This window comes from Condylura cristata, unplaced genomic scaffold (assembly GCF_000260355.1).
Source record: "Condylura cristata isolate star-nosed mole 26May11 unplaced genomic scaffold, ConCri1.0 scaffold00027, whole genome shotgun sequence".
Classification (NCBI taxonomy): domain Eukaryota; kingdom Metazoa; phylum Chordata; class Mammalia; order Eulipotyphla; family Talpidae; genus Condylura; species Condylura cristata.
In genome coordinates, this window is record NW_004567128.1 from 22436019 (window position 1) to 22458558 (window position 22540).

At 37.0% G+C, this 22540-nt stretch overlaps 1 protein-coding gene across 1 annotated transcript in view; it reads right to left on the reverse strand.

The window, feature by feature from the left end:
- The window catches only part of MED14 (mediator complex subunit 14), a 58872-nt gene that overhangs the window by 10853 nt on the left and 25479 nt on the right, over positions 1-22540 (reverse strand). The window contains exons 13-23 of the mRNA XM_004689952.2: positions 20474-20633; positions 17046-17240; positions 16528-16662; positions 13876-13952; positions 9409-9569; positions 9173-9319; positions 8457-8548; positions 7383-7535; positions 6298-6567; positions 2864-3004; positions 1169-1280 (exon numbers count right to left, since the gene is read on the reverse strand). Of these exons, the coding sequence (XP_004690009.1) occupies positions 1169-1280; positions 2864-3004; positions 6298-6567; positions 7383-7535; positions 8457-8548; positions 9173-9319; positions 9409-9569; positions 13876-13952; positions 16528-16662; positions 17046-17240; positions 20474-20633 (1643 nt within the window). The remainder of the gene's footprint in view (positions 1-1168; positions 1281-2863; positions 3005-6297; positions 6568-7382; positions 7536-8456; positions 8549-9172; positions 9320-9408; positions 9570-13875; positions 13953-16527; positions 16663-17045; positions 17241-20473; positions 20634-22540) is intronic.

The following is a 22540-nucleotide window of genomic DNA, read 5'->3' on the forward strand; positions in this document are numbered from 1 at the left end:
AGAATACCAGTTAGAGACAACTGCAGTAATTCAGATGAGAGATGGCTAGTAATGGAGAAAAATGGTTGGATTCTGGAGGAATTCTGAAGAAAGCGCTGTCAGTATTTGGTAACTGAATGAATATGGGTGGGGGAAAGAGAGGAGCTCAATATGACTCTCAACAACTTTGGCCCAAGTAGCATGAAGGAAGGGGCTGCTATTTACTCAGATGGGACATCTGTGGGAGGAGCAGCACAGATGGCAGGAAGGGGCAGTGGTCAGTTTAGTTTTGGCCATCCTGACTTGACATCTACATGGAAATGCTGAACAGAGTGCTGGAAAGTTCAGGTTTAGGGACTCAAGTTCAGGGACGAGGTCCATGGGAGATATAAAAAACTGGGAGATACAAGCTTAAAGATGGTATTTAGCCACAGGACTAGTTTTTATTTTAGGATTAAGAAAGGGGAAACCATGGGTACAAAAACTATAAATAACTGCAACATTAAAATACTTCCTACATTACTATACTATTTTTACTATCAGCAGGTTTCAAATTGTCTACCACTATATAAGAAAATTTCTATCTTCTATGTTCTGTTACCTAATATAGTGCCTTACACAAAATAAATATGTTCAACTTTACCTGTAAGTGTTACATTTACATATTTAGCTGTATGACCTGGACAAAAGGCTTGATTTCTTTCCTCTATAAAATGGGGACATGATAGGACCTATGCCATGGGTTTGTTAGGGGGATTAAATGGGCAATGTGCTTAGAATAGGGCTTGGCACATAGTGAGTACTATACACTTGTCTGCCAGCATGTACTACTAGATATATGACATGAATAGGTGTGCTAGTGTTTCAAAGAAACTTATTTAAATTCAACATGTGGTGAGCAGGACTTAGCTCACAAGCCTTATAGAGTCTGTTGATCTCTGACACAGATAATGTTGTGACTGACATTTCTGCTATAAGTCTGATGCTAGGTGACAGTACTTCCACTTAATTCAAACCGTTCACAAATGCTCTTGAACCAGCAATACAGATTCACAGTCCTGCTAGAATGAATGAGTGGCAAATACCTAGTCAGAGACTCTGAAAGGAGCTCTCTCTGAAGTCTAAGGATGAACATACCATGTGTTTTCAAAGTTGAACATGACAAGAGAGTAAGTAATAAATATCTTACCTGGAGAGGGTGTATGCATCATAGAAGGAGACTGGTTAACTGTACTGTGATAAGATGTAGGGGGTGAAGTAAGAGGATAAGCGCCTGATGATCCCGGCTGCTTTGGAAAAGGCTGAGAAGAAATTAAATTTTGTTTAAATGGCCATCCATACATGTAAGATGAGTGTGTGGTTTTCCCCAGTAAAGACACAGTGTTAACATTTACACTCTTCATTGGTTACCAAGTAGGAAATGTAAGGTATGAAAATGCATAAAACATACATCAATAGCACAAGTTTTTAAAAGCTCTCTTTCAAAATGTTTTAAAAACAGCACATCTTCATTCTTGACTTTACAATACCATCATTTATATCCTTCCATATATTTCTTACTTATTTTATCTAGCATTATCACTGATCTTCCTCTATCATTGAGTGCTATTTCACTTTTTCAAAGAAACCCAACCCCCTCCCCCATATTCTAACATCTCTGAAATCAGGTGTGTTTTCCCAGTCATGGCATGTCATTTTAATTGGAAGTATTCCTTACTTTCTTAGCAGTACACAAAAAATAGTGCACCTTATTTCTCTGAGTTTGAGTCAATAAAATATGATAGTTCAAGATGACCTCTAACTCACCTTTACCTACCTTTACATCCAGTTATGAAAAACCTAAGACAAATATAACCCTTCCTAGTCTAGCCTTTTAACTGAGGTACAAATCGCACATAATATACAAATCTTAAATGTACAGTTTTTATGAATTTTTACAAATGTAACTGCCACAAAAATCAAGATACTAAAGAACATTAGAAGCCTTCCTCATACACCTTCCCAGTCTTATATTTTTTAATTGCCTCCACAAAGGTAAGCAATATCTGACTTTTATCATTCAAGCTTAGTGCTGCCCGTTTTTTGAAATTTTTATAAATACTGAATGTACTTAATAGTGTCTAGCTTCATTTGCTGAACATTAGGTTAGTGATATTTATCATGTTCCAGGTAGCAGTTGTTTCCTTTTTCACTTTTGTAAAATATCTCATTGTATGAATATACCCTAATTTATTCACTTTCCTGTTGTTGATTTGGGTTGTTTACAATTTTTTGGATAACACTGAATTATTATTATTATGGATAAAGAATGTTGTTATGAACATTCTTCTGTTTGTGATGCATTTCTGTTGCATATATGCCTAAGAGTAAAACTGTTAAATCTTGGGTATGCATAATGCTCAGCTTTAGCATTCTGGAATATGGATAAACACCATTACTTGTAACCCCAGTAGTAAATGAGTTGTTCCAATAGCAAATATTGAAAAGTATCAATTTTTTCCTTAAAGACATTTTTGTGGGTAAGAAGGGTCATCTCACTATGCCTTAGTTTGGGTTTCTGGGATGCCAAAGAATGTCAAGCATCCTTTCTGTGTTTACAGGCCATTTGGATATCCTCTTTCGTGATCACATGGTTGATCAAATGGCATGATTGTAACAGCATGAGTTTGACGCAAATGCTATTTCTGACATGGTCAATGTTATTTCTGATATTATTCACTTCCCATCACTGAAAGCACCTTTGTAATTATTATTTAATATGAATTTCCTGGGTACTTTGGCTCATCAAAGACTGCCTCACCTTTCAACAAAGAAGCCTAGATACCTGTAGAACCTGTTAAGTTATACATATTTGATACCACTGGGAATTTCAGTTAAACATCACCTGTTGCTGGGGTGGTGGCTGGATTTGTGAGATTAAAGAATCCATCATATCTCCTCCTATGGGAGAAGGGGGATTATCATCCTCATTTACAGATCTTCTTCGAGCATCCTGATTGCTGTCAACAAACATATTCAGGAATGTCTATGGATATAAACAGGTACAATTTAGATTATTTTACCTAATGTTAGAAAACCGTCTTACTAAAGATTTTTAAAATCAATTTAGAATATAGTAACAATAACAACAAAAAAACATTATGTCACGTCTGCAATGTGTTTGACAAATGGTCTCTATTGTTAGGACAACCTGGAAAAGATAATTTTGAGGGAAGAGGGGAAATAAAGGGAAACAGCCACAAACAAAAAAATCTAAGATAAAATACCCTAATCAACTGACCAGTGTTGTGCTAGCAAAATTTGAAGAAAAAAATAAATCCTGGCACCTTTTTAACTCCACATCAAGATATTTTCTTATTAATTGCTGGCCAAAAATAAGGGGGGAGGCGAGGTGAAGTTGTATGTTGGACATATAAACCAATGATTCAATCACTTATGATTTGGAAAATTTTCCTACTTAGAGTTCTCATGTTTTAACCTAGAAAACACGACAGAGTAAAATGAAGCCATTTCCCCCCCCTTTTATATGACTTAATCTTGAAGACTCAATCAAGATTAAGATTGTTTTATAGGTGTGCCCTCCCTGGTGGCACAATGGGTTAAAGCACAGCACTGTGAATCTATCTGCGGCCACTGCAGCACGAGTTCAATCCCCGGCCAGGAAGCTGACCCACATGGCGTGGCAGACCTCTCCTGTCTCACCTGCTGCTCCCCTCAGCAGTGTGTTTCAGTGGATCTGCCTTTTCTCCTCCCCATTCTCTCTCTGGTAAAGCCTCTCACCACCACCTCCAACACCTATGGCCTGTACCCCAGTTATGTATGCATAAATAAATAAAGCTTAAAAAAAATCTTGTTTTCTAGGATATGTCATAGAAAACTGACCAAGGCTATCAAAGTTTATGTTTCAAGAACAGGTTTCTTTTAATGCTCCCCTCCTTCTCAACCTTAAAAAATATAGACCATAAGCTTACTAGAATCACAAGAAAGCTTTTAAAACTACACAGATTTCCAATTAAAGGCGATGGAGTCAAGTGTCCTCCTCTCCTAATACTCCTAAAACAGAAATTTAAAGCAGTAATTCACAAAGACAAAAAAGAAGAGGTAAACAGCAATAAATTTTGAAGACTGTAAAACAGATGGCTGAGTGGTAACTGAACTACCCAATGAGAGAAAGCTGCACCCTAAGCAAGCAACAGGGATAGTAAAGAAGCAAATTTAATTCCATTCAGATCCCAAAACACAAGGTATCAGCAGCATCACCAGAAACCCCTGGAAGTGGGGATGAAGGTGAGACTAAAACCAAGACTGGATAAAAGTCTCCATGCGTAGGTCCTCGTGGTCCTTTTCTCATTCTCACTGGGTTAGGATGGATCTTTACCACCGGTAGAGGGTCTTAGACTTTGGGGACATGCTAATCGAGAGAAAGTAAACCATACCAAAAAAAAAAAAAAGGAGAGTAAAGTTTACGTGTTGAATGTTGAGGATCCTAGTTCCCTTCTCTTGTTTACCAAAACACCATATATTCAGGAGACCCTGCTATGCCCCTCTTGGTAGTCATATACCAGCCCGACAAAATTCGATCTAAAGTACTGCTATTGGGGGCTACCCAAAGAAATGGCCCAAGTAGATTGTCCTGCAATGAAGATCACAGTCAATAAGTCTCACTTCTGAAGAAGAACAGGGTTAAGAATCAGTATCTGAGGAATGCCTAATAAGAATATCAAAACAAAGCAAAAGGCAGGGTACATGAACAGAGATTTTATAGGAATAAAGGAGGTAAGAGAAGATAATGTAACCATATAGAACAGGATGTCATAGAACGAACATTTAGAAACAGAGTTCTTGGAAATATTTTTAAAGGCAAAACTGACATAAGAAACAAAGTTAAGAAAATCAGGGGCTAACTCCAGAATAGTAGGGGTACAAGAAAGAGCTAGCAGAAAAAACAGAAGCACTGAGACGAGTGGATGGAAATTCCGCAGAGCAAAAGGATATCTGTCCTACATTGAAAGAGCTCTTAGTTTCATAAGGTTCAACAACTAGAAAAGGATTAAATGTCTCAGTTGTCACAACATAAGCTAGAAGACAATAGAACAATGCTTCCAAAATGCTTAAAGAAAACAATCACAGCCCTAGCATTCTGTACCTAGCCACTTTCAATTACATGAGAGTGAACTGAAGATGCTTTGAGACAAACAAGGTCTCAAATTAAACTCCTTAGGAAGCCATTTATGAGGCATTGTTCCAAACAATCAAGTAAGTAGAGAAAAAGACATGTCAAAGTGTGTACAACATGAGAGAAGTTAAGGACTCTCCCCTGTTCATCATCCTCCTGCAGATGAAGTCAAACTGTGCAAAAGTTCGAGAAAACTACCATTCCAGATTGGAGGGCGAAGACTGTGGAAAAGATTTCTTCAAGATGAAACCAGTAAGGTATCTGATATGTAAATATACTGAGGGGAGAGTTGCAGAAATGGGAGAGACTTTACCCTGAATTAGTGGGTAAAGGTACAGAGAAAGGGAAGATGACCAAAAAAGATGGGTCAATTAGTGATTCCCAGGAAAATATTATGTATTAAGAAAGGAAAAGTAATCATAGCAAGCTTGGTAGAGTGTTGACATAATTTACAATACTGTGTTTACATAATTCACAATAAAATCACAACTTTTAAATCAAAATCACCATCTAACCATATTGTAAGGATAAGAGGAAAGAAGAAACTGTGTACTGGGAGCACTCTGAAAGAGGGAAGAAACATATGAAAAAGAATTTCATAGTGCTGTAAATATGCTATTTGGAGATAAGTGTGTAACACCAAGAGAATTGGCTTTGTCAGTGTAAAGCAGAGCAGGAAAGTGGCAAGCATGAGTTGCAGGGGACTAATTTTCAAAATAGGCAATTTACAACTAGTTGACTTAAGCAACAAGAACATACAATTGAACTCTTATACCAGAATATCCAGGGGTTGTGGCTCATTTCAAGAAAGCATCATAGTTGAATTGATGATGAAATTTTCTCAAAAACCAAGAAAGCCTTTTTAAAATCCCTTAAAAGTTCCAAATAACAAATATGACTCCCTTCAGTATCTTCCACCTTCTTTATCATAGGGTAAGGAAACAACAAACATTTTATCACCTTATATGCAGACATAACACTTTTTCAGAACTTCTAGTTCCTTCAAAACAAAGAAAATGATGCATATCTGACTCCCACTAAATTTAAATAGTAGTTAGTTACTTCCCTTCCCCCTATTATTCCTGAATTGTTTCAGAGATCATATTTATATTTATTCATGCTATAACATTAAAGTCTGTTACCTTTAGTCCTGGTGCAGGATAAAAACCTTCAACTAACTTGCTATTATCAAACAGACTATAGGCACCATCCCGTATAGCCACGACACCTCGACTCCGACAGTATATATCAATGCAATACATGTTCCTGAAGGCCAGCCTGATATGGGTGGATGACTGTGGCAGAATGGAGAAGCACTGGTAGGCAGTGTTGGTTCTCTGGGTCAAGCCCAACATCGGCACAGTGGGGAGTTTGTTGATGGCATTTAACGGAGCCTGAGTATCAAACAATACCTACAAGGAATAAATACAGTGAGAGCAACTAGCATTAGTGTACAAATGCTAAAACCTCAGAATTTTTGATGTACAACTGTCACAAATGAGACAAAATCGTTATGGAAGATTTCACAAAACTTTCTCTTTAAGAGAACATATAGAGGAGGCCCTCCCTGGTGGCGCAACTGGTTAAAGCGAAGCACTGCTATCAGTAGTCACATCAGCATGAGCTAGATCCCCGGCCAGGGAGGTGACCCACATGGCACAGCAGACTTCTGACCTGCCCGCTGCTCTTCTCAGCAGTATGTTTCACTCAGTCTCCTATTCTGCTTTCCATTCTGTCTCTGGTGAATCCTCTTGCCACCTCTGGTCTCTACCCCAGTTTTGTATGCGTAATTAAAACAAAACAAAACAACCCAGACCATACAGAGGGCCTCTCTGGTGGTGCAGGGGTTAAAGACACTGTGCTATGGAGCTATCACCAGCCACTGCAGCATGAGGTCAATCCTCAGGCAAGGAGGCAACCCACATGGCACAGATCATCTCTGCTGTCTCACCTGCTGTTGCCCTCAGCAGTGTATCTCAGTACATATGCCTGCTCTGCCCCACTCTGTCTTTGGTAAATTCCCTCACACCTTACATGTTTGGCCTAGACCCCAGTTCTTGTATGCATAACTAAATAAATCTTAAAAAAAAAAAAAAGAGGGCAAGCTATGAAAGACAAAGGCATTCACTCTTGTCAGTAAAGCTAAATCCACGATTTTTTGAGGAGTTTTTTACATGAGATACCAACACTTGAGTTTTATTTGTAAACAGAACATAAACTTAATTACCTGTAATAGTTGAACCACATTTGGTGTTTTGTTGAACATTTCTTGAAGCTGATGGAGAATGGTATTGTGACAGTTACTGCAACCTGAGTTTGGGCCAACAGTTCCCAAAGAAATGTGAAATTTCTGATGTATGGAATTCCACTGGATACTAATCTAAATCAAATAAATGACATTTTTCAGAAACCTAGAAAGAGACTTGACTAGAAGAAAAAATGTTTCAACAGTAAGGCAAAAGCCAAAGATCTAGATGAAGTCTTTTTAGAAATTAATTTTTCAGACAGGACTCTACAATTCCAGATATGCTGTTACTATGAAGCAGTACATTCAGTGGGCATGTATGCGATTGTTACCTGACCCACTTCTAAATAAAACAGAAAGAGAACATGCTGAAGGAAAAAATTTTATTAAATTTTATTTGAAAAGTATCATTAGTATTTTTTTATTTTTCATTTTGCTCTAGAACTGAATTAGTCACCTCTGTGAGCACTCTCAGGGAAGCAAACCAACCCCCACACAGATACCTTAGATACCTTCAGTTAATAGGTTAAGAAACACTCAAGTAATTTCTGCTATTACTTGATGTGGGAGAGTCCAGAGAGAAGTCTCCTGGCTGACTTCATATTAAATTTCTAGGACTTTATATATGGGGTGGGGGAAAAAAACAAGGAACTACAGATTATGGGGAATGCCTTCTAGATTAAGATAGGATCAAAGATGTTAATAATCCTGTGATCATAAGCACAGACATACCATACTGTTCAAAACCACTCACACTTAATCGTTGTTAGGAGTAACCACATTGCTAAGAGTTGAAACCAATGAAGAAAAAAATACAAACACCAAAAGTACGTTAAAGTCCAAAATTCTTTAAGATTATGTTCCTCATCAAAGAGGGTATAATCTGTTTTTAATTATAGAGTTAAGCATTATAGCATATTATATCAAGAAATTTATCATTTTTTCCTAATTTTTACCTGAGCCCTCAATTATTTCATGGCAGGTTTCACAATTTTTAAGTTCTTGATTTTTAAAAGATTTATGAGAACTTCAGTTTTAATTAATTCATAGACTTACTGAGCTTCCCTTGGTGGTTCCATAACACAAGATAAGTTTTCGGTAATTATAAACACGAACTTCTGAGAAAATATTTAAATGAGCAGGTATGTCTACATAGAAAGGAAACAAAAGGAGATAAAGATCATACATGCAAAAATTAAGAATATTTGAAAAAGAACATATGGGTAATATTATATGCCTAGAGAGAAAGGCCTCTAAATACATAATTAAAAGAAAGGAAGCAAAAGCAAAAAACAAGAAAGCAATAGCATAAATGGATAGTAGGCTTCCAGTTTCCTTTCTACAAAACAGAGCCAGTGCAGGGGTGGAGATACACTGAAGCAGCTCTGGCATTTACTAGATAGGTGACCTTCAGTTCTCTACGCCTGTGACTTGTTTATTTTTAAAACGAAGACTAATAAAATACCAACCTCACAGGGCGACTACGAGGATTAAATGAGTTAACAGAAGCAACTATTACACTGTATGGAATGTGGTAAACCCTCAGTAAATACTACTACTACAGTATGGTATAACTGTGTGCAAAAATTCCTGGAAAAACAAGAAACTTAACTGTGGTTGTTTCTGGGGGAAGGAAGCTGAAGTCTGAGGGAAGCTAACTTTTTATTCCACTCTTGAGGTTTTTTGTTTTTAATGATGTGCATGTTTTACTACTTCAGTTAAAAAAAGGGGGTGGGTGTTTTTAGCTCCAAAAGGAAGATCATCAAATATACCTGGTAGAGACCGTGCAAATTCTAACACACACTCATATAATCGTGCAATGCTATTCCAGTCATTAAGGAACATTTCAACCACTTTTCTACCACCAACTGGTTCAGACAATAGGTTTTCATACGTCAGATAAACATGCCGGGATGGTCCTAACAGGATTAAGAGAGAAAATTAATAACAATAAATACCAAAAACAAAATAACCCAGAAACAAAGGCAAAGTATGTAAATCATCTCACCTTGCTCCCTGGTAGAAGTGCCATTAAGTGGACAATTTGCAAACACTAACTCTGCCACCCATGTGCGGTTATTTCTACCTTGTAATCGAAAAGTGCAATCGAGAAGAGAACGATCCAGAGCTTTTTGGGTTTCCTCATTTACACCCTTACAGGGAGGAATTCTGGGGATGAAAGATAGCACATAAAATGTACTTCACATTAGAGAAAGACAGACAGGGTACTCATTAGAGCTTCAGTTCAAACTTAGTACTAGGCACCTTCTGCAAAGAAATAAAAACAATTCATAGCAATACATAGCAATTACTCCATCTCTGTTCATATCAACATGGATTAGGACTCTCACTTTAACAAAGTGATGCTTGCCTTGATCCTTAATCTGTGAATTAGAAAGGACAATTCTTCAAAATGAAAATCAAGGCTACTGGTGTGCTACAAATCTACCTAAAACATTCTCAAGGAAAAGCTAAGTGTAACAAACTACTTCTAAAACTAGTTCTTGAAGACAAGATAGTATCATGGAAGGAAGGGCTCTGGAATCAGGAAACTGCAACTCTTTTTCTTTTTTAATAAACGCATTAATTTATTTTCTTATATTGTTTATTTTCGTAAGGTTCTTCCTTCAAGAACCCTTCCCCCCTGTGGACCCTTTGCCCTCCCCATCTCTTGCTGTATTCATCAAATCTATGGTCACCTTGCAATTTTTAACTTTTTCCTTCTGAATTATTTTGCTTTCAGCATCCATGTTGCCACAAATGGCATAAGTTTATCGTTTCTGATCGCTCAGTAATATTCCATTGTGTGTGTGTGTGTGTGTGTGTGTGTGTGTGTGTGTATACCACAACTTTTTGATCCATTTGTCTGGGGGCATTTGGGTTGTTTCCCTATCTTCACTATTAGAAATAGTGTGTCATAAACACAGGAGTATAGGTTTCCTTTCGAATTAGTGTTTTCTGTGTCCTTTGAGTAGCAGTGCAATTTGTGGGTCATATGGTAGATACATTTTTAGTGTTTTGAGGAACAGCCACAGAATTTCACATAGTGGCTGGCCCAGTTTACATTCCCATCAGCAATGTTCCTTCTTCTTCACATCATCACAGGAAACTTCATTCTAATTGTGATTCAGTCACATTTAACCCTTTTGAATTTCAGTTTCCCAACTATAAAATGGAAATAGATAATTATCTTAAAGGTTGCTGATTTTTAATATGACAAAACACATATGAAGTACAGGTATTCATTCATATAGCAGGTATTTACTTACAAACATTAATTAGTTCCTGTCTGCAATAAATCCAAGTCTTGAACATTGACCGCCATGACAAGGTTCTGGCTCATTATCCCCCTTTCCCTCCTCTTGTGTAGAAGTAACAATCATCATAATGGAAGATTATTGGATTAACTCAATTACATACACACTATTATTTAGATCTATCATGTGCCTAAACGGAATGTATTAACTTTTCTTAAAATATCCACCTATCCATTTTCTTATTGTAGTTCTATGCACTATCTTATTTGTCACAGCACATTAAGAGGTGATATATTTTAGCTATTAATGAATTAGTTCAGCAACAGGAGAAATAATGAGATAATATAGCATTTAATTACACATTATCAGCTCAGAGAAGGTGGGTTAATTCTAAGACTTGGTACAATTATTAATATCTAAAACAAAAAACAATAAATATAACTGGAAATACAGAATCTTGTTTCAGTGTTCCTATTCAGAATGTAACACCCAGAACAGGAATTTTCACACTTAGCAGTATTGATAGTTTGGGCTGGGTTAATTTTTTTTTTTGTGGGGGGTTGTTCTGTGCACCTCTGGTCTCTACCTATCAGATGCCAGTAGCAACTACCACTCCTTAGTTAATAATAACTGAATAGATCTCCAAACATTGCTAACTGTCCCCTAGAGGGCAAACACTGCTCTGGAGTTGAGAGCCACTGGCCTAGAATAAAAAACTGCAGATGGTAAAAATAAAATTGTTGAGGTGAATAATGTTACATAGTTGCCTAACAGTAGAATTAGTGTAATACTGAAATTGTCCCAATTAATGAAAGGTTTCACCAGAGTGCCTCCTAAATGTACAGGTTAGATTTCTCAAAAGTTAATCTTTCATACTACGTTATTACCAGAAAGACTTTTTCCAGTGTTACTTGGAGTAGTTATTGTAGAAATTGCACACATTGCTTATATGCTTTTCAACTTCACAGACTTCTGCTTTTACCCAAAACATAAGTGTAACCTATAGGAATTATAAGGCAGCCAACTCTAATCAATTCCTAAATCTTGATTTTTGAAAACATAAATTCAGTAACGATATCTTCCTTTCACATAAAATGGGTGTTTCATGAAATCTATCTGCATAGATTTCACAGTCCTGAAAATGCACTCTATCTCGCCTTCTTTATCTGTGATACAGATATAATTGGCTCCACTTCAAAGAACCTGTAAAATATTTTCTAGGTTTTATGGCTATCAATGTAACAGAAAGAATGAACTACAATTATACCTTTAATCCTCTAAGGGGGAAGGGTAAAAACTGGTTCCCTTAAAGAAAACCTGACAAGATTGTTATGAACTCAAAATTTGGTGTTCTACTCACCAAAAATTAACTTAGACACTTCGGAACAACGGATTAGCCTTATCTGAAAACTACCATTTCAAAAAAGTTTTCCCATCTCCACAGATGTACCTGGCCAATTTTTCTCCTATAATTCTGAGTATTGAGTAAATTAAGGAATGATGCTCTGGTCTGTTGAGCAGATGTGTGTCAGCACTGCTCCTCTTTGGCAGTCATGTGCTGTGTGTCGGTTTCATTCTGAGCGGTTTTACAAATCTCAGTGACCACACGATGTCTCCTGTGGTGCAAAGTGGAGAGATCACTGAAAAGTGCTAGTAAAAGGAGCACAGTTGTGCCTCCAAGGAAAGTGAAGAGAGTGCACACGAATATACAGAAGGACTGAGACACATAACTGAATATAAACTGCATCACAACTTGCAGAAAGAGCTGTATCTAATGTGCTGTTTGCTAAGAGATGGAGCCAAAGAGGCACAATGGACAAGATGGAAAAGACCTTGTGGGTTTGCGGAGGTCAACACCACTGCCCACTTCTTTAATGTTAGCTCAGAGAGTGGGGCATTTGGTCAAGAACTTAAAACGAGGCAGCACAGCATGTTGCGTGGGACATGTTATCAGCTGCGTGGCAGATCATGTTTCTCTGGAATCTGCACAAGGCAACAGGTCCAGGAGCTACAGCAATCTAAGGTGTTTACCATGATACTTTAAACAGATCAAGGAGACCTGCTCAACAAATTTTCAAAGAAATAGCTGAACGAGAGCGGAAAATTTTTTCAGCAAAGAAGAGAAAAAAATGTTCAATTTTAAAGCTTTGAAGTATCGACTCATACTTAGTATGAGTCATATTTAGTACTAATTTATATAGGACTAAAAATTTAAAAGACTATTTCCTCAAGATTAAATGCATCAGAGCAATTACAAACTAAGCAGTTTTATGGAGGATTTTAATTTAATAAAACCACAGGCATCTGTTGTTTTCCTTTTCCTCCTTCACTTTTATAGTCCCCCACTATAATGGACAGCATGCACCAAATACAGCTTTACCATTTCTATATACTTTTTTACCGGACATAGCTGTAGTCATTTCTACATATTTTCTTTTTTAAGTTTTAAAAAAGGAAACAGTTTATTACAGTTAATTATAATAAACACTTACCAAGTTATTGAAAAATGCAACTACAAAACAAGAAGCGGGAGTATTATGATTCTCAAGTTCCAGAAAAAAACAGGAATGAAATTTCATAAAAATGCTAAAAAGAAGCTATTTTAAAATTAAAACTCTTGCTAAACATGAAAAGTATAACTTAAGAGATACCAAATTTTGGGCCATCCCTGGTGGCACAACAGGTTAAAGCACAGTACTGTGAAGCTGTCTGAAGCCACTGCAGCATGAGTTGGTCCCAGCCAAGGAGGTGACCCACATGGTGCGGCAGACCTCTCCTGACCCACCTGCTGTGTTCTCTTGCTTCCAAGGCTTCACATCAGTGGCTATCTGTTGTAGTTAGGACTACCCTCGGCTCTAGCGCCCTGTTTCTTCTGGCTAATACTCACTTGCACTCCAAGTACAAGTTGGGCTTTCTCAAGAATAACCTTTCCTGGCTTCTGGACTAGTCCAAGATGTCCCTGCTGTTAACCCACAGCACCGTGAAAGGCCCTATTAGAATTCAAGCCTGAAACATAGTTGTAAACAGTAAACATCTGCTGAATGAACAAAAGAAACACAGAGAAACATCCTAAAATACCGAGTGATGCTAGATCCCGACTTGGCAGATGAAAGACAATCCTCCTCTGGATGGTTATGCTATCTCAGGGAAGGGAAGGAACAGCTCTGGTAGTGTGGTTGCAATATTAGCGTCAAGGAACACACGCCATAGGGACTTACTTCAGTAAGCGGATGGCATGGCTGAAGCCATCACCTTCCATTTGTACTCCTTGATGTGGAATCTCCAGATTGGACAACTGGAAAGAAAAAGTAGTTATATCAGATCACCAATTTCTCAAGGAAACTATCTCGTCTAAGTATTACTGCCTTTATTCTCATGTGTGGAATACAAAGAAATGAAAGGTAAAGGCAAAGTTAAACCAAAAGACACCCTAGAAATCTGACTATAGAAGTGAGGCAATCAGAGGGGGAGTGTGAGAGGTGGGGAAGCAAAAGTGGAAGGAAGCCCAAATGGCTATGGTGGAGATTATGGGTGCTTTGATGGTAAGTATGGTGTGGTAAAATACTCTTGAAGACCTATTCCTCTAAATAATTTACAATTTTATAAACCAATGTTACCTCAATAAAAAGTAGTATAATTTACAAAAAGAAAGATGAATGTAAGGGTAGTACCTGAGATCCTATCAGTGGAACTACAAGCTACTTAAGTATGCCAGAAAGACATCTAATAAAATAAAGAGATGCCTTCAGGAGATAGTCCCAGGTCTTCTATGACTGGAAACTGAAATCTTTGGTTTACCCTTGTTCCAGAAAGGATTTAAAACAGCCCTAAGTAAATGATGTAAAAATAAACTTTTGTAAAATAAAAAATAAATAAATAAATAAAAACAGCCCTCTAAGTATTTGCTGAGCCCTACTCTTTGGGTCTGGGAAGGGCAGATTTAGAACAGCAATGCTGATCAAACAGGCAGTAGGGGGTGACAACGGAAAAAGAAGCAAAGCATGGGGAAGGCTCAAAATGGTGCATCTATTCTATGGCCCAGAAATACAAACATCCCTGCTAAGACTAGATTTAGTTACTCACACTGAGTATAAATTGTAGTACGCAGAAAATGTGTCTGCTTTTCTCTTTAACATGTCTTTTTCACTGAGAAAAGTAGCTAAGTTGTTAAGAGCTTGACTGAATACAGAATGTCTTATATGTCCTAAGTTTGTAAGAGAAGGGGGACAGAGTCTACAGGTGTTAGTCTAGGTGGACACTACAGACACACTTTTTGTGATTTTAGCCTGTAGGTAAGGGAAGAGAGAGCAGGCAGGGAGAAATAAGGCAAACGCATGACATTACTCCTGGTCACCACGCAGCACCCCTCCACACTGCAAAGGGAGTAGCTACATGACATCACGTAAACAATCCATATGGCACAATGAGAAAGTGAAAGAAAACAGCCACGTAGATGGGGCAAGGACGCTGGGTAAAGTTTAGGAGTTATGGACGGCCAACATCTGCACAAGAGGACATTTATCAAACTCAAAGAGTTCTAAGCTGGAACACTGAGGCTATTTTAGGTATTTTAGGTGCCCGTTTGTGGCTTGGATTTCTCTGGATTACTGCCATTTTGCACAATTTCACACCTTATCCCCTGCCTTCAGATCCTGAAGCCCTGTAAAGCAGGAGTTGGCACACCACATGGGCTAAATCCAGCCCACAACCTATTTTTGTAAATAAAGTTTTAGTAGGTGATAGCTATGCTCTTTTCATTATCAGCTATGGCTGGTTCACACTATAATGGCAATTCTGAATAAATGCTAATTGAAGAGACTCTATGACCTAAAGTATTTTCTCTGGTCCTTTACAGAAAAATTGGTTGATCTCTGCTACAGATATCAGAATGCATATAAAAACACATCTTCCCGGCCCTCCCTGGTGGCGCAGCGGGTTAAAGCACAGCACTGAGAATCTAAAGCCGCTTCCGCATGAGTTCGATTCCCACCTGCCCCGGAGGTGACCACATGGCATGGCAGACCTCTCCTGACCCGCCCGCTGCTCCCCTCAGCAGTGTACTTCATAGATCTGCCTTTTCTGCTCCCCACTCTGTCTCTGGTGAAGCCTCTCGCCGCCCCTGAGCCTCTGGCCTGTACCCCAGTTCTGTATGCACAAATAAATAAATTTAAAAAAAAAAAAAAAAAAACACATCTTCCCAAGGTCATCATCCTTAGTTTAACATAAATAATTCACTTCCACATTTCTAGATTGCTTCTTCATTCACAATAAAAGAATCTCACAAAAAGTAAAACTTTCTTCTAGAGGGAATGAAGGTTTTAGTGTATCTCTTTTAAGGGTTGCTGATTCTTGGCCAAAGTCCTTGTTGAAAACATAGTTACTGATTCTGTCACCTCCCTGTACTTTTGTATCTGTGGATCATGCTGGATAGCACAGTTGTGTTTTCTTTAAAGACACTAATTCTGCCTATATCCATGCAACAAAAACAAACTTTAGTTTAATGTTCTTTTTGGCCTGAGTCCAATTTTTATTGCTGTGTAAGTACTATGAATGGATTCACAACTTGAATTAACCATCTTTAAGAGAGTCAAATAACTTCCTAACTAAGAGGTATGCAAGTAAGACATTAAGTAACGGGAGGAATTTATTTTTCATTTTCATAAAGAACAGACAGAAAACTCGTAATTTGGAACCAAAAAGCAAAAATAACTAGTCATGTTTTACATGTACACCATGACAAGGTATGGTTTCAATCTCCCTCCTCAAATGAACAAGATCACAACCATTCTGGTTTTCTGGAATACATGGAGCTTTAGCAAGGCATTTAAAATATCATTCTTTCATTTAGAAGAATTGTTCCCCCAAATTACCTCTAACCGAAGTCCTACAAATGGCATATTTGTATCACACATAGCGACAAAGTGAGCTAAAACTTTATTGAAGGCACACGTTTCTCCTGATCGTTTGGTTTTCTTGGATTCTACTGGACATGGATCATCAGACAACTAGAATTTAAAGAACACAGTGGGAAAAATAAAAACAAAAACAAACAGATGATGGAATTAGTAAAGGCAGTTAAATCATTAAAACAAAACTCAGGGTTACCCAAAACAAATGTCATTTAAATATTTATTGAACAAATACTAACTGAACACCAGAAATTCACTAGTTAATAGTATGTATTTAACAGATCTACCTGTGGAAAATAGTGTATAATTAACTAAAACTGAAGCATTTTCAAGAAAAGGTAGATAATTGTTAACTAAGTCTCATACTCAACCCAGACTTTCGCAACAGTATCTAGTTTGCTTTCATATTAAAAACTGTTCAAGAACACAATCAAACTAATACACCCATATTCTGTGCTCATCTCCACATGTGATCATACCTTGCGCTTGGTACCGGTTCTAGGTTGTTTCCCAGTTTTTGTACGAAAAACCAAGTCCTGGATATTTTCCTTAAACTGCTGCAGCTGGAGCGCCACCACGGGACTGTCTTCACGATCTGTAGCATTCACAGACAGGAAGTAGTACTTGTATGACAGCTGTGTGGGTTTATTGGGAACCTCCAACATTTCCACAACCTAAAAAGACCCAAACAAAAATGAGAAATATTAAGTGTTGGATGTTTATCTCCTGCTATCAAGTAGGGTTTAGAATTATAAAACTAATCAGATGTCTTTTAAGCGAAGGACAAAGCAATCATGGTGTCCAAAAAAGCCACTCCCAGTAAATACATAATTGGTTTTCCAAAAAATATATCAGACTAAACAACAATAAAATTAAATGTAACCATCACTATAGCAAATGGAACATTTATACTATCAGCACCAGGTGTTCTTAATATTCATACATTAGCTTATCAGATAAAAAAAACATTTATGCTGACATCCAGTAGATTTGCTAGATTTTCTAGAATGTCTATTTTAAATCACCTTGCTTTTTCCCTTAACCATTAAAAATTCCTGAAAGGTCAAGATTTACAAGCTTCCAACAATAACAATGTACTTGGGCTGTGCTGAACTACACAATAGCTATAGCTGACACTGTTATATGGTACAAGGGAGAGTTAAATACTGAAACAACAGTTTTCATCAGGAGAAAATTTAAAAAAATTTTTTAATGATATCTGTATGAGAAGATGGATTTTAGTTGAATCTACTGTGGTAATCATTTCACAATATATGCAAATGAAACCATCATGCTCTATGCCTTACACTTGTATAGAGACATATACCAATTGTTTCTCAGTAAAACTGGAAAGGAAATGAATAAGGTATACCAATTAGAATTTTTTTTAAAAGGTCACTATTTAGGCAGATAAAGTGACAACTCTTGCTCAAATTTAAATGCATATAAAATTAAGCCCTGGTTTTTTCAACTGAAACATATGGTTACTGTGAGGATAAGGGTAACAACATCAGCAATAATTAACACTGACAGAGAGCTTACTATGTGCCGTGCACTGTCTTAAGTATTCCACACATGTTAACACATTTAATCCTCTCAAAAACTCTGTCAAGTAGAGATTAGTGTCTCCATTTTCTGATGAGAAAACTGAAGAAAAAAAAAGTTTGGTTACTTGCCCAAGGTGACCAAACGAAGAAGTGATAGAATTAGGCTTTGATCTTGTAAGTTTAACTCCACAGACCTTGCTCATACCACCATACCAACTTACTAGTTTCAAGGTCTACCTAATAATTAAGAAAAGTTCCTTAAATACTTTAGTGAGAAAATAAATGGCTTTAGACAAGGCTCTTGACCAACACCCCACTTTCCTGTCTCTATACCTGGCTCTCTTCTCCCTGTCACCTTACTCCTTCCCACACATTCTCTTCAGGAAATTGTTTGGCCAACATCTAAGCATCACACTGATGAACCTGAGGAATTGGAAGATTTAAAAGTAAAACGGACATTTCACCAAACAAGATATACAGATGGCAAATAAGCAAATGAAGAGATACATAACATTATCAGACATTGGGGCAGCATCATTAGGGCAATAACGAGATACCACTCACTATACATCAGAATGGCTAAAATTAATAAAAAGAAATCACAGTGGCAAATGCTAGGAAGAATGCAGAACAACTAGTACATTTATTTACTGCTAGCAGGAATACAAAATGGCTCAGTCACTCTGAAAAACACCTTAGAAAGTTACATATATATTTAACATGACCCAGCAACCCTACTCTTATTTATCCAAAGAAATTAAAGTTAAATTGACCAAATAACCTACATGCAAAAGCTCATTGCAGCTTTATTTCTAATTGCCCTCAAGCTGGAAACCACCCAGAGGTCCTTTAACCACCCAGAGGTCCTTTAAAAATGACTAGTTAAACAAACCATGATACATCCATTCCATAGACTATTCCTCAACAATAAAAGGAATGAACTGTTATATACGTGACATGGATGAATGCCAATGGTATTATGCTGACTGAAAGATAAACGACACTGAAAGGCAAAATGAGACATAAAATAAGTCAGGTCACTAGGTGAGAGTAGGGGGAGAGTTTGACTATAAAGGGCAGCATCAGGGAATTCTGAGGGGTAATAAATCTATCCTTTTTTGACTGATATGGAGATTATAAACTGTAAGCATCTATCAAAACTCATACACTAAAAAGTCTGAATTTTTATTGTGCAAATGATATCTTAATAAAACTGACAAAATAAAATGACAGACATTTAAAGGGAGATCAATCACGCAAGCCTGGCCAATGGTCTTAGAGCCCTTGGTGGTAGCTCCTTCCTCATCAATGAACACAACATTTCTAAGTGAGAAATACGGAAGATGAAGAGTAATGTACATTCAGCTTTGGCCTAAACTATGTGAAACAAATGATTGCTTTATAATAAATCACTACACACTGAAACTAAAGCCCAACTTTTTGGGATACTAAATAAGGTCAGAAAATATTAAATCACAGTCATTTTGTATATAGCTGAGATCATTGTGAGCTTATGGGATTTATTAATACATACAATCTGCACATCATTTTACCTGTAGGCCAGGCAGTTCTGAGAACTAAAGCAATAATCCTTCTAAATCTAGTTCCACATCTGGAATTTTAAAATTTGGAAAAAAGTGATATTCACATCAATGACAAACATATTAGTCTAACATGGGTAACCCTAACTTAAGTCAAGCTATACAGAGTACTTTTTAAAGATAATTACCTTTTAAAAGTACAGCTCCAAACCCTAGAAGAATTCACTCCTATTACCATCAGTTAACAACCCTGAATTAAATTATTTAAATACTTTAAATTCTTAGCCAAAAGTATCTATTTGGTATACACAAAAATTTCTACAGAGAAGGAGTTCTATTAAAGGTGAGTCTTTGCAATTTTTAACAAATTCAAAGACCTCAAAAAAATTAACAGGAAAACACAGAGTGAAAGGGAGTAAAAAATGTTACTGTTCACTGAAAGGTACATACAATCAATAGACACATTCCTCCAACCAGTTAAAGGTGAAAAGCAGTTACTTCAGCCAGCCCACATTTAAAAGGTAGCATTATGCAAGCCAACACTTAATTAGAACCAAACAGGTCTACCAGATACCAAAACCTTCACAGTAGTTGCTCTCATTTTTCTTCTTCTAAGCAAAATTCCCCACCTCTGCCTGCTCATTAAATTTCTTAGACCATCACTTCCTTCTCCCTGCCATCCCTATCTCCTGGGTTGAGAATGATTATACAGAAGTCAAATATCCAATGCAATATACTTGCAAATTAAATAATAAATCATTCAAGATATTAAGAGAATTACTGAGCTCAATCACCCATATCACCCCTTCGCATACTTACAATGTAGTATTGTGGAAGACGGGTAAGCTTAATGAACAGTTTATTCTTCGAAAGGTTTCCAATAGGATGGGTTGAATAATTGGACAGCTGCAATGTTTCAGTGCTTATTGTAGGGAGATGTTTAATAGATTGTTTACAACGCTGTTGTCCAAGCCAAAACCTTAATTTAAAAGAGATATTTATGTTATAAAATCTTTGGCTTTTTGGATGAAATGTGTGCTACTTGGTGTACATACTAAAAAGTCAATTAATTTGAAATTTAACTGAACAAAAAGGAACACACAACTATCATGATCAACCATTTCTCCAGCTCTGTGTTGAACTTTTACTTCTATATGGTTTAAGAAGTTTAAACTGCAATGTGAATGGTTTTGGTTAGTTCTATGGCAGAATTAACTAGTATTTGTGGCTGGTTTACAAGATGGCACAAACTAATCTCAACATTGCTTATAAAATGAGATACATGTACCTAGCAGGTGCCAGTAAATATTAAATACCTTCTTCCCCTCCTTTTAATTTAGTCCAGACATCACTCAATGCCTTTACTGTAGTACTACTTTGCTCACTTCCTTTCAATCAATTGTTTACCCTTCAAGCTAGGATACCCTATAATATGTGAAAAGGAATAAAATAACTGGTTCGCAAACTTTTTGCCATGAGATAATAAAATCTAGAAACCATTTTTTCACTGAAAAACAAATCTAACTGCATTTTCACAGGATCGATCGTTACAACCGGTTATTGATGAAAGAATCACAATAAAATTTGAAAACACACCATTATTTGCTTCATTTTGTAAAAGTCAAAAATGGATATCCTAAACTTGCTGTAAAACTGCTTTCAAATAGCACCTTCTAAGTCCATCAATATACCATTGTGAGACTAGTATATTGATAATGCGTCATTAAAAAAAAATAGAACAAAGGGCTTCTGTCATGAGTGGCACACGCAGGGCAGCTCAATTGTTCTGCATGCAGAATCAACATCAAGAGATCTTGGAAGCACAATTTTTTGCTATTTTGACAGCTGGAGATCGTTGCTCCTGGCACCACAGGGGAAAAAAAAACCAGAAACCGTAAAGCTCTACATTATCTCCTGCAACTAGCATCATTAATCCAACTCAGCTAAGTTACAAGAAACAAGATCGTTTGTCACCTTAAAAATTCTACTGACATGAAAGACACTCATTTCAAAGTGCAAATTGGATTGCTATTTTAGTCTTGGTTTTTTATTTCATTTTGACTTTGTGGGGGAAAATTTGAGCATAAAAGCGATTTTCTGTATTATTGATATGTACACTTTCAATGAAAAAGGCATGTAGATTTTGAATTTTCTTTTTCCTTATGTTTGTTTTGACGTATTTACTGAGATGTAATGTTATATCTATTCACTCTAATAAAAATATGATTGTTTCTTCACATTTTTCTCCCTTTTATTTCATTCTTCTTCCCTTTGGTTTCTCTGTGTATTATGATCGTCTAAATCACTAATCAGTGCTCCATTTGATCTAGTCTGCTTCCACAGATTTCTGCAGAAATTTCTATCTCCTCTATTGATCATTTTGCATCCTGCACATATTCTATTTTCTTGTTTAAATTTTCAATTAAAAAAAAAGATTTATTTATGCATACAGAAGTAGGGTACAGGTCAGAGGTGCAGGGGGTAGGATTCACCAGAGACAGAGTAGGGAAAAGAACAGACAGATCCACTGAAATATGATGCTGAGGGGAGCAATGGATGGGTCAGGAGAGGTCTGCCACGCCATGTGGGTCATGTCCCTGGCCAGGAATCAAACTCGTGTTGCAGTAGCACTAGTAGTTTCATAGTGCCTCACTTTAACCTGTTACATTACCAGGGAGGGCCTAAATCTTCAATTTCTAATTTCTGTTCACTAATTGTATTTCTAAAGTCATTCATTTCACCCCTACATTGGCTGCCTTTTCTATGATTGCTTTCAGTTTATCTTTGTGGCTGGATCAGGAGAGGTGTTCCCTTCTTGTGGTGACATGTTTCCTTGAGGTCTCTTATTGTGGTATTTTGTTTTTGTTTTTTGCCTGCTCATTTTGC